The following is a 13,563-nucleotide window of genomic DNA, read 5'->3' on the forward strand; positions in this document are numbered from 1 at the left end:
AACTGTGAATTCAAGGGATCTAGGTTCTGCTATTCTTGTGAGAATCTCATGTCCGATGATCTGTCACTGTCACCCGTCACTCCCAGATGGGACTGTCTAGTTGCAGGAAAAGCTCAGGGATCGCACTGATTCTACATTATGGTGAGTTGTATAATTATTTCATTATATATTACAGTGTAATAATAATAGAATTAAAGTGCATAACAAATGTGATGCACTTGAGTTAGCCCAAAACCATCCCCCTCCCCCATCCATGGAAAAACTGTCTTCCATGAAACCAGTCCTTGGTGCCACAAAGGTTGGGGACTGCTGACCTTGGTGATGGGATCATTCATACACCAAGCCTTAGCAACTAGTTTGCCCATGTTACAAACCTGCACATGTACGCCCTGAACCTAAAATAAGTCACTAGAGGATCATAATATACTTAATATACTATATTATATAAATATGTGTTCAATATACTTTATACATATACACACTCAGTATATATGAAAAGCTACTTTTGTTTTCAAAGTGCTTGTGCATCTTTAATTCAGTTGGTGGTTGAAATACCCCCCGGTAGAAAGGACATATGTCATTATCCCCATTTTTGGTGGGTAAAATGGTATAACAGATGCATTAATTCAAGTCCTGTGGCTGACATTGCTGGAAAGTACTGGTTTTCTGCCTTATGGCCTGGGCACTTTCTTAAGCCTATACTTAACATCCATGCTTTGGTTTCCATACTTTGGCTTACCCATGAGATGTGATATCTGTACAGGGGTATACTAGACCAATAACTGGGATAGCATTAAAATTATTTATAGTTTCTCTAACACATCATTTATCTCATGCTATGCCTTTGCCCTTGCTATTTCTTCAGTCAAAATTGTTTTCCCTCCTCTCCCCACCACCTCATGTCTCAGCTTAAAACCACACCTCTGTGAAGTTCTCCCAGTTACTACATGCAGACTTGGGCTTGCCCCGTTCTGTGCATCTGCTATACTTTGTATTAACTTCATATTACTTTGTATTAAGGTGTATTAAGGTGAGAGCAATGCCCTTACTATTAGGTTGGTGCAACTTTTGCCATTAAAAGTAGTGGCAAAAACTGCAATCACTTTCACACCAACCTAATATGTTGTAATTGTACACTTACTGCTTATCATCCTGCAGTAGACTGGGATCTCCTTGAGGGCAAGGATCTATATTAGATCATCTCTGCATTCCCCTCCATGGTGCTTGGCACGGGGCTGGTGGCTTTCTTAAATTCCCAGTGAGTGTCAGGAAAGGATGGTGGTGATTACATACTTTCATTGCTTTGTCACCTCTAAGCCAAGGACAACAGTAAAGAGTTTCCTCCTTCCATAGCCAACCCTTAGCCAATAACAACACAGGCATTGGATGATGTGTGGTAGAGAAAAAGATTTAGAGATGAGAGATTCTGTTAGCTCTCTCACTTAATTAGCTCAGAGAGTCCATTTAAGCTTTTTGAGCCTCAGGTTTCCTCATACTGTTGGGAGTAGTAATGCCTAGACCACTGGGTTATTATGAAAATAAATAGAGATCTCGTATAGGAAAGTAGCTTGCAAACTGCAAAGCACTGGAAACATGAGAAATAAAGAAGAAAAGGTAATCCGGTAGGAAGAACATGTGCTTTGGCCTTAGGTGGGATTTTAAATCCAGACTCTGCTACTCATTATTTAACGTCCACAACTTCTGTGAGTCTATTTCTTCCCCTCTCAAGGGCAAATAACAACACTTTGGCTGCTTAGAGTAATGTTGTGAAGGTTAAATAGGATTCAGGCAATGTTCCACTACGCTCCACCTGTGTTCAACTTTTTCCACCCAGAGCTTTCAGATATTGTATGTTCCTACCTCTGCACCTTCTTTTCTATGGCAGAATCAGTCCTTTGTACTCCAGAGAAAGCAGGCACCTACTCTCAGGCCGGGGAAATAAATAGTGAGGGGGGACCACCAGAGGAAGAGACAGGCTTCCCTGGCATGTAATCCCAGCCAGCTGGGGTGTGCCTTGGGACAGGGCGGAGGCACAGCCTCAATGTCATGTCACAGCACATTCCTAGGACAGCTGTTTCTGCAGCAGCTTCTTTTACTGAAACTTTTTATTGAAGTGAAAGCATACAAAAACATTTTACTGAAGCGGAAGCCTGAGTGTACAGATCACATTTTATAAATTGAACACACCCATGTAACCAGATCATTCATTCTTATTGCTGCCTAGTATTCTATTTTGTAAATATACCACATCTTTTATTCTACAGTTGATAGGCATTTGGATAGCTTACAATTTAGAGCTAATACAGATGGTTCTGCTATGAGCATTCTCGTACATGTTTTTAGATGAATATATACCCGTGTTTCTTACAGGTATACACCTAGCAGTGGAATTGCAGGGTCATAGAGTGTGCTTATGCTCAATTTTCGTAGATAATACTAAAACATTTCCCAGAGTTTCCCAACATTGACACACTCACCAGCAGTATTTGCATTCCATTTGCTCCAGCATCCCCACCGGCACTTAGTATTATCTGTCATTTTAATTTTAGGAATTCTGGTGGATTTTATAATTTCATACAACATTTGGAAATAGAGCCATTCTCTTAGCCCCCAAAAGCTTAAACTAAACTTTTGTATATTCATTTTCAGGAATGTGCTCTGTATAGAACTGGGAAGTTGTATCAGATGTAAAGCCCCTAGTACAGTGCTTCCCACGTGGAAGGAAAATGACAGGTGATAGCCACTATTACTGTCACCATTATCATCACTAAATGCCATCTATGTTCTTCAAGGGTGAGAGTAGGTCATGGTGGATTACAAAGGTGAATGAGACATATTCTCTGCCTACAAGGAGCTCAAGATCTAGTGGAAGAGACCAAGATTAGAAACAGATTTTGTTTTTGTTTTTGAGACGGGAGTCTTGCCCCGTTGCCCAGGCTGGAGTGCCGTGGCATAATCTCGCCTCACTGCAACCTCCGCCACCTGGGTTTGAGCAATTCTTCCTGCCTCAGCCTCCTGGGTAGCTGGGATTACAGGCACCTGGCACCAAGCCCCGCTAATTTCTGTGTTTTTAGTAGAGACGGGGTTTCCCCATGTTGGCCAGGCTGGTCTCATAACCTCAGGTGATCTGCCCACCTTGGCCTTCCAAAGTGCTGGGATTACAGACGTGAGCCACCATCCCGGCCTACAAACAGATTATTATTAGACAACATGATAGCAATTTGAAGGAAAAGGTAGTGCCTGAGCTGGGACTTAATAAGGAAAAGTTCAATAGAAAGAAAAAAGAGAAATGGGCTGGAGAAAACAGCAAGGGCACAAAACTTCTGGTTGGGGGTGGCAGAGTAGACAATGTACTGGAAGAGAGGAGCTCACCTGAGGTTGGAGTGGTCGTGTGCTGTCTGTTATTCAGTGTTACCATTCTTGCGGGGAGTCTGGGGCCGGAGCTGGTGACCGTGTGTGAAGTTACAGTACTCTGTACTCTGTTGCTATGCCCACTGCCACTACCTTTGAACATTTCTTTTCCCACTGGGAAGGTGGACAGCCTCTTCTATTTCCTGGGATCAAAGCCTGTCCTGAGTACAAGGTGCTTGAAAACTACCATTGACACTTCAACAGCTGCAGAATAACACTGGTTGCAAGAATCCAACAATGTCTCTGCTGTGTGGTCCTTTAACTATTTATTTTTATGCTGAGACCTGGCTTAGAGTGTTCATTCTTGCATAGATCCAGGTTGCTTTGTGGTAGCAATTCAGGTCAATAAAATGCTCCTCTGCCCAATACCATCTGTAGATGTTAATAAATGTTCTCAAGGAATTTTTAGGATGCTGAAGATGATGATCAAGATCCCAAAATCATTTCATTGATTGAGCACCTACTATGTGTCAGGCATTGGATACATAGGACAAAGAAGGAAGTTAGACATAGTGCATATCTTCATTGAATTGGTAATCCAATGGGAGATCAGACAAGTAAATACAGTGTGATAAGGGCTGTGATGGGCGGAGGTACAGAGTTCTGTGAGAACACATCGAAGAAGCACCTCACCCATACTAGGGGATCGGGGAAGGCTTTCTGGAAAAGGCTGCAGAAACCTGATAGCCTAGTGAAGAGGGGTAGGGAGGAAGTAATCAAAGCAGAGGAAACAAAGTGTTGGAGAGGCTGAACACAAGGGAGAGAATGGCTTGTTAGAGAAACTGGCAGAAGTTACTGGCCTGGAACAGAGAGAGCCTGGAGAGTTTTTACCAAGGGACCCATGGCAAGATGGAAAAGGGATTAAAGGAGGTAAAGGCTGGCAGCAGAAAGACCAGTTGTAATAATCATGGTGTAAAAGGCAAATAACCAATGTCCTCAGTACACTCGACTTTCAAAATTCACTTATCTCTCAATCTGCCAACCCAGACATCCTGGCCTCCCTAGAACCAGATACAACTACAGTCACATGTCACTTCATGGGGATACCTTCTGAGAAATGTGGTGTTAGGCAATTTCATTGTTGTGTGAATATCAGAGTGTACTCACACAAAGCTAGATGGTGTGTGTGTATATGCATGTATGTATGTATTCATATGGAAAACCAAATTCCCAACATCATTACTGAATATCAGTCCTTTCCCCTACTTCAGGAGTCCCCGGGCCCCAGGCTGCAGACTGGTACCTGTCAAGGGCTGTTAGGAACTGGGCTTCACGGCAGTAGGTGAGCGGCGGGAGAGTGAGCATTACTGCCTGAGCTCCGCTTTGTGTCAGATCAGCAGCAGCATTAGATTCTCATAGTAGCGTGAACCCTATCGTGAACTGCCCATGTGAGGGATCTAGGTTGTGCACACCTTATGAGAATCTAATGCCTGATGATCCAACCAAGCTGAAACAGTTTCATCCCAAAACCATCTCTCCCCTCAACCCCCATTTCTGGAAAAATTGTCTTCCACAAAACTTGTCTGTGGTGCCACAAAGGTTGAGGACCGCTGCCCTACTTGATCTGTAATGCCAATGATTAGTGCTCTATATCAGGTTTCTATGTACTTCATTATAAAATGGAGTCTCACTCTGTCACCCAGGCTGGAGTGCAGTGGCGTGATCTTGGCTCACTGCAACCTCCTCCTCCCAGGTTCAAGCAATTCTTCTGCCTCAGCCTCCCAGATAGCTGGGATTACAAGCGTGAACCACTATGCCTGGCTAATTTTTGTATTTTTAGTAGAGATGGGGTTTCACCATATTCGCCAGGCTGGTCTCAAATTCCTGGCCTCAAATGATCCACCCACCTTGGCCTCCCAAAGTGCTGGGATTATAGGCATGAGCCACCATCTTGTATCTTATGGGACCACCATCATATATGCAGTCCATTGTTGACCAAAACACCATTATGCAGTTAATGACTCTATTTAAAAAGTAAAGAAAAATCCTATTTGAAAGAACTATTACATGCAAAAAAAATCTATTGTTCCTATTACTCATGCAGATGGCCCTTTAAAGCCAAAAGCCACGGTCCCCAGGTATGACTGTTACGTTCCTTGCCAGAAATAAACCTGTGCAAGGTGTACTCTCTAGTCTCTGTACGTGAAGTAAGAGTCATTCTGTGCTTGATGCTGTGTTTTGTGCATTCTAGATAGGAACTGAAGAGCTCAAAATGACATGAGGTTGAGCTGTTTCTCATTTAGTTTAGCTTGCTGTGATTCCAGTAGCCTTTCTTCCTGCTTATCCAAGCCATTCATGAAAGCAAAACCCACACAAGATACAGGAGCTCAGAATAAAAGGGGTTCAAGTGGGCATGTTATCTGCCACTTCCCCTACTAAGGGACAAATAGTTATTTTTCTTTTTTTCACTTCCTTGGTAATTTTCTTTTCTTTTTTTTTTTTTTTTTTTTTTTTTTACAAAGACTGGATACCAGGCATTTCATAGTTAAGCCCTGAAGTCTGGGAATGTGATTTCTAACAATTTTATGTTTAGAGTTCTTAGGCTTGTGTTTACCTGCTTACATAAGAGATAATTTCGCTTACAAAACTAACTACAGATGTGATCATTGCTGTAGTATTCATTGTATTTTATTAAGAAATATTATGTACCTACTCTGTGCAGTACTAGGTATGTGGAAGGGTTTCAGAAAAAAAAAGACCTGGTCCTTGCTTTCAGAAACTTAATTTAAAACAGAGCAGAATCAAAGTACTAATGCCACCTTTCTTCACTGTGTCATCCAAGGAAGACATGAGTAATCAGTCACTGCACTGTTTCCTACTGAAACCAGGATCAGCCTCAGAATCCTCCTCAACACAGCATTCCAGACAACCCATGAATAGATAATTCATCTTCCTGGCCGGGTGTTGTGGCTCACGCCTGTAATCCCAGCACTTTGGGAGGCCAAGGTGGGCAGATCACAAGGTCAGGAGTTCGAGACCAGCCTGGCCAATATGGTGAAACCCTGTCTCTACTAAAAATACAAAAATTAGCCAGGCATGGTGGTGGATGCCTGTAGTCCCAGCTACTCGGGAGGCTAAGGCAGGAGAATCGCTTGAACCAAGGAGGCAGAGGTTGCAGTGAGCTGAGATTGCACCACTGCACTCTAGCCTGGGTGACAGAGTGAGGCTCTGTCTCAAAAATAAATAAATAAATAAATAAATAAAAATAAAACATTAAAAATTCATCTTCCATCCTTAATTTAAAAAAATACATGCATTCCCAGAACTCTGGGGTACTTGCCTTGGTTTTTATTGCTTGGTCTTTTGTTAGTTTTTAAAGAAATAACATGATTTATTTATTTAAAAAAGACAAAGCAATATGAATATGGAAACCAAGAACCTCCCAAGAAAGCAAAATATGGTCATGTGGTTTTTCAAGAAGTTGAAACATTCAGTTCATGCACATAATTAGAGCAGCGTATTCCCATTACTTCCCACTATAAACACTGTTTTTCTTGGTTACTTCCAGGATGATTGTCCTCGTCCTTTATTATTTGTATAAACTAGTTCCAGTGCTATAAAGCTGCCAGCTGATAGCAAATAATAACCACATTTTCAAGTTTCCTGGCACCGGGGCTTCATTCATGGCTGCTCAGGTCACCTGCTTTGGTAGAGATCATATGTCTTCCTGGTGCTGACTTATTCAGCATCACCATCATTGATTATTTCATGGCCACCTGAGTCTTGAGCTGTCTTCTCAAACCACGTGCTTTCCATAGGACTGCATCAAAGGCCAGAGTGTCAGCTGTATGTATTGATACATCCCAAGTGTGTATAGTAAGACTCCTCCTAAACACTAGACCCTTACTTTCAACTGTTCACGGACACTTCCACCAGAGGGATTGGAGCTAACGTAAACAGCTAACAAACACTTGTGGCCAGAGGGTGTGCTAAGAGCGTCACAATCATTACTTAATTTAACCTTTCCAACAACCCTTAGACGTTTTCATCCCTATTATACAGATGGGAAATACACAAGGCTTAAGGAATCAACCATTAGTAAGTGTTAGAACTAAGTCTGGAACATAAGACTATCCAGAGTTTAATGGTATAGACAGACACTTCAATTTTGGCTTATACAAAATAAGAGTCATCCCACTCCTCGACCTCCAAATTTCAGTCTTAACCTTTAATGAGTCCACAACAAATGCCATCCTGCTGTCGTATCCTCCTTCAAGGTTCACTAAGTAACCACTATGGACTTGGTGCAGTCTGTCATCATTTCTTACCTAGAATGCAATTCTTACTCATTCTTTCCCTCTTCCCTTGCACTAGGAGAGAAAAGCTATATATTCCCCTTTTAGTTTATTTTCTACTACATTTATATTGGATAAAAAGATAGGACCTGAATGAGAAAACTTGAGTTTGGAGCAGGCATAGGGTTTTTCTCATTTATTCTTTTCACTTGCATCTCTAGAATAATGTCTTTTGTCTTCTTGTTTTCTAGGAATGTTTACCCTTGCGGAAGTTGCATCACTTAATGACATTCAGCCAACTTACCGAATCCTGAAACCATGGTGGGATGTGTTTATGGATTACCTGGCTGTTGTTATGTTAATGGTAGCCATCTTTGCAGGAACCATGCAACTTACCAAAGATCAGGTGGTCTGTTTGCCAGTATTGCCATCTCCTGTAAATTCAAAGGCACATACACCACCAGAAAATGCCGACGTCACCACCAACATCCCGAAGATGGAAGCAGCCACCAACCGAGACCAAGATGGGCGGACAACAAATGACATTTCCTTTGGGACATCTGCTGTGACACCTGACATACCTCTCAGAGCCACATATCCTCGCACAGATTTTGCACTTCCAAATCAGGAGGCAAAGAAAGAGAAGAAAGATCCAACAGGTCGAAAAACAAACTTGGATTTTCAGCAATATGTATTTATTAATCAGATGTGTTACCATCTGGCCCTTCCGTGGTATTCTAAGTACTTTCCATACCTTGCTCTTATACATACTATTATTCTCATGGTCAGTAGCAACTTTTGGTTCAAATATCCCAAAACATGCTCAAAAGTAGAACATTTTGTTTCAATATTAGGAAAGTGCTTTGAATCCCCTTGGACCACAAAAGCGTTGTCTGAGACAGCATGTGAAGACTCAGAGGAAAACAAGCAGAGAATAACAGGTGCCCAGACTCTACCAAAGCATGTTTCTACCAGCAGTGATGAAGGGAGCCCCAGTGCCAGTACACCAATGATCAGTAAAACTGGCTTTAAGTTTTCAGCTGAGAAGCCTGTGATTGAAGTTCCCAGCATGACAATCCTGGATAAAAAGGATGGAGAGCAGGCGAAAGCCCTGTTTGAGAAAGTGAGGAAGTTCCGTGCCCATGTGGAGGATAGTGACTTGATCTATAAACTCTATGTGGTCCAGACAGTTATCAAGACAGCCAAGTTCATTTTTATTCTCTGCTATACAGCAAACTTTGTCAACGCAATCAGCTTCGAACACGTCTGCAAGCCCAAAGTTGAGCATCTGACTGGTTACGAGGTATTTGAGTGCACCCACAACATGGCTTACATGTTGAAAAAGCTTCTCATCAGTTACATATCCATTATTTGTGTTTATGGCTTTATCTGCCTCTACACTCTCTTCTGGTTATTCAGGATACCTTTGAAGGAATATTCTTTTGAAAAAGTCAGAGAAGAGAGCAGTTTTAGTGACATTCCAGATGTCAAAAACGATTTTGCGTTCCTTCTCCACATGGTAGACCAGTATGACCAGCTATATTCCAAGCGTTTTGGTGTGTTCTTGTCAGAAGTTAGTGAAAATAAACTTAGGGAAATTAGTTTGAACCATGAGTGGACATTTGAAAAACTCAGGCAGCACGTTTCACGCAACGCCCAGGACAAGCAGGAGTTGCATCTGTTCATGCTGTCGGGGGTGCCCGATGCTGTCTTTGACCTCACAGACCTGGATGTGCTAAAGCTTGAACTAATTCCAGAAGCTAAAATTCCTGCTAAGATTTCTCAAATGACTAACCTCCAAGAGCTCCACCTCTGCCACTGCCCTGCAAAAGTTGAACAGACTGCTTTTAGCTTTCTTCGCGATCACTTGAGATGCCTTCACGTGAAGTTCACCGATGTGGCTGAAATTCCTGCCTGGGTGTATTTGCTCAAAAACCTTCGAGAGTTGTACTTAATAGGCAATTTGAACTCTGAAAACAATAAGATGATAGGACTTGAATCTCTCCGAGAGTTGCGGCACCTTAAGATTCTCCACGTGAAGAGCAATTTGACCAAAGTTCCCTCCAACATTACAGATGTGGCTCCACATCTTACAAAGTTAGTCATTCATAATGACGGCACTAAACTCTTGGTACTGAACAGCCTTAAGAAAATGATGAATGTCGCTGAGCTGGAACTCCAGAACTGTGAACTAGAGAGAATTCCACATGCTATTTTCAGCCTCTCTAATTTACAGGAACTGGATTTAAAGTCAAATAACATTCGTACAATTGAGGAAATCATCAGTTTCCAGCATTTAAAACGACTGACTTGTTTAAAATTATGGCATAACAAAATTGTTACTATTCCTCCCTCTATTACCCATGTCAAAAACTTGGAGTCACTTTATTTCTCTAACAACAAGCTCGAATCCTTACCAGTGGCAGTATTTAGTTTACAGAAACTCAGATGCTTAGATGTAAGCTACAACAACATTTCAATGATTCCAATAGAAATAGGATTGCTTCAGAACCTGCAGCATTTGCATATCACTGGGAACAAAGTGGACATTCTGCCAAAACAATTGTTTAAATGCATAAAGTTGAGGACTTTGAATCTGGGACAAAACTGCATCACCTCACTCCCAGAGAAAGTTGGTCAGCTCTCCCAGCTCACTCAGCTGGAGCTGAAGGGGAACTGCTTGGACCGCCTGCCAGCCCAGCTGGGCCAGTGTCGGATGCTCAAGAAAAGTGGGCTTGTTGTGGAAGATCACCTTTTTGACACCCTGCCACTCGAAGTCAAAGAGGCATTGAATCAAGACATAAATATTCCCTTTGCAAATGGGATTTAAACTAAGATAATATGTGCACAGTGATGTGCAGGAACAACTTCCTAGATTGCAAGTGCTCACGTACAAGTTATTACAAGATAATACATTTTAGGAGTAGATACATCTTTTAAAATAAAACAGGATGCATAGAAGGCTGATAGAAGACATAACTGAATGTTCAATGTTTGTAGGGTTTTAAGTCATTCATTTCCAAATTTTTTTTTTCTTTTGGGGAAAGGGAAGGAAAAATTATAATCACTAATCTTGGTTCTTTTTAAATTGTTTGTAACTTGGATGCTGCCGCTACTGAATGTTTACAAATTGCTTGCTTGCTAAAGTAAATGATTAAATTGACATTTTCTTACTATATCACCTTTTTTGAGGGGTCTTAATTTACTTTGCTTAATTGGTGCAATATTGCTTTAACTCAGTTCACTAAGGACAGACACATCAAGTCCAAACTTGTAAATTTAGATTTGCTAAAATACTGATTTATTTCCTGTTTTAATTTAAAGTGCCTCAAGTAAGCAGCTCTCACAATAGTTGAGTGGTACTGCTGCTCCCGAGCACCTCGTGTCATAGATTTTATGCTCTTACAGACTTGGAATGCAGTAGAGGTATGTGGATTGTTAGGGGTCTTGTTTTTTAAGAATAAGTAACAAGAAATAACACATTTCTTAATAATAGCTTTTTTGACATAGTTTGGAGTTCTGATTATATGGTACATTTTTCTACCAATAATATAGGGTTGCCAATAAATAGAAAATGTTTTCTAAAAATAAATTTTATTACAACAAAATAAAAATTTTAATGACTTATTAACACAACCTCCAGTATCACCACCATTTGGAAGATAACACAGAATCACAAGTATCATTTAATTTCTTGCCCTTTTCAGTGTTGTTCTGGTGTTGGTGGGAAAATAATAGGAAATGTAGTTCGTTGGGTAGGGAAACTGTTAACTTTCCCTATCTTAGTGACAAGCTGTATTTTCTATGTTTTTGTGCAGCTAGAAGTCATAGCCAGACAAATGCTAGGAGAATACACTTTTTAGATAATGATTTCTTTATCTAACTGACCAGTGTCTAATCAATCTCAGAAAAATCCAAAAAATTCCCTGCCATCTGTTTAGGTATTAGTTGGCAGATGTTTCATAGGCCTTCTACAGGACTCTTTTCAAGAGAATAGAACAGTTTGGCACTCTGACAAAGTAGTGTCCTCTCGCTACAAAACTGGACTCACTTAAACACTGGACTTTTGTCACTTCTAAGCACAGCTTGAAGGATTTTGCAGAGAATGGGCAAAGATGGACTCATATCTTCGCTTTCCTCCCCAGAACTGAACTCTGGGAGTGCTGGTCTGTGGCCAGTGGAGGCGAATCTTTGCCTGCAGTAGAGCCTGTGAATGCTCTGAGAAGTATTATCACAAATAGAAAAGGCTGCATCCCCTGTAGCTGAGTCAGGAAATGATGCTGGCTCTGGCATCCTGGCCGTTCCTTCTCCTCAAAGGCTTGAGGTAGGGGACTAGCTTATTAAACATTTTTTAAGCTTAAGTTTGAATAATCAGACAAAAAGCAGTGGCGTATTTTCAGTACAGCAAGTTCTCTTCTATGCATCTTCCAGTTGTCTCAGCGTTCATTAATGTATTCACTAGGATTAATGATGTACCGTGGTGCCTATCTAACACAAGGAACTTGGGATTCAGTGTTGGAATAAGTTCTGGCTACATAGAGGTTTATATAGCAAAGTAGAGAGATAAATATTAATTATGTAAATAATAGAAGTGTTTAATTACAATTATAGAAGGCGTAGGTCAGGTGCAGTGGCTCACACCTATAATCCTAGCACTCTGAGAGGCTGAGGCAGGAGGATGGCTTGAGCCCGGGAGTTTGAGACCAGCCTGGGCAACATAGCAAGACCCCATCTCTACAAAAAATTTTAAAAATTAGCTGGGCATGGTAGCCTGCACTTGTCCCAGCTACTTGGGAGGCTGAGGTGGGAGGATCACTTGGGCTCAGGAGTCCGAGGCTGCAGCGAGTTATGATCGTGCCATTGTACTCCAACCTGGTGACAGAGCAAGACCTTGTCTCAAACGAAAGTGTACAAAATCTGTGTAAATGAATAATGGCAGGGGTGGAGTGAACTTAAGAGCTTCAGGGAAGTTTTGTACTTGTAAACAGTCCTGAACATTTCCCTTCCACCAGCCATGTAGGGCACTGTTCTCCCTGCTTGGTAATGCCACCACCTGAAAGTAGCACAGTATTTTTAGAAGGATGCCACTCCATCTTAGTTGTGAGATAAGGAGTCCAGATCTTGGGATCTTTGCTTTTAGGACTGGAAAACTTGTCTTCCCTTTTTTTAAACAAAACAAAACAAAACAAAACAAAACATCTTATTGAAGTATAATTGGCATATAAAAGACCCTACATATGTAAGGCCTTTACATATGTACCTTAAATGTGGTAGCAAACTACATCTCAATGAGCTGCCTTTCTTAAAACAAGTGTATGTTGTTTTTGAAGGGCAGGGGTGGCAGGATGCCACAGTTCACTTTGCTTTTCAGAGAAGAGCCATTCTGTAGGAACCACTGTCTATGAGATAATCCCTAAGTTTGGCCACTGGCAGCTCTGCCCATAGGCCCCTGTTTCCTAAACACTGCTTGGGGTTCAGTCACTTAGAACTGGTTGGTGTTAGATGCCTTCAAACAGTATCAAGGGGTACCTCTTTTACACAAATTTCTGTTGACTATCAGCCCTTACAGATTTCCTTGAACTCTGAAAAGTTCACGGTCGGTTGATTTAAATGTCACATTCCATACCACTGTTTGCAAATAGGAATACTCTAAAAGAGAGTTCCTGAGAAATGCTGACTCATTTAACAGACTTTAAATATACTGAGTTTTGACACCTCAACAACAGAAAAAGAGTTGTGGGCCCAAATAGACTGTCAACCTATGTGTCCTCTTGAATGTATGTTGGCATCACATGGACCAGACATGGGAGAAAAACAAGTTAGTATGTATACGCTTTGGCTTAATATTTTCGTATCTTTCCACGAAGTCCGTTGAGCACTGATCTGAAGAAGAGTATTTAAAGTCTGTTTTTAAATA

The 13,563-nt window shown here is 41.3% G+C and overlaps 1 protein-coding gene across 4 annotated transcripts in view; it reads left to right on the plus strand.

Moving 5' to 3' along the window:
• LRRC8D (leucine rich repeat containing 8 VRAC subunit D) overlaps positions 1–10,824 on the plus strand; it is a 149,742-nt gene extending 138,918 nt beyond the window's left edge. For all 4 annotated transcript variants that reach the window (XM_063625335.1, XM_063625334.1, XM_063625333.1 and 1 more), the window contains exon 2: positions 7,898–10,824. In XM_063625335.1, coding sequence (XP_063481405.1) covers positions 7,900–10,476 — 2,577 coding nt within the window. In that variant the 5' untranslated portion in view covers positions 7,898–7,899 and the 3' untranslated portion in view covers positions 10,477–10,824. The remainder of the gene's footprint in view (positions 1–7,897) is intronic.
• The last annotated feature ends 2,739 nt before the right edge of the window (positions 10,825–13,563 follow it).

This window comes from Symphalangus syndactylus, chromosome 12 (genome assembly GCF_028878055.3).
Source record: "Symphalangus syndactylus isolate Jambi chromosome 12, NHGRI_mSymSyn1-v2.1_pri, whole genome shotgun sequence".
In the NCBI taxonomy this organism is placed as follows: domain Eukaryota; kingdom Metazoa; phylum Chordata; class Mammalia; order Primates; family Hylobatidae; genus Symphalangus; species Symphalangus syndactylus.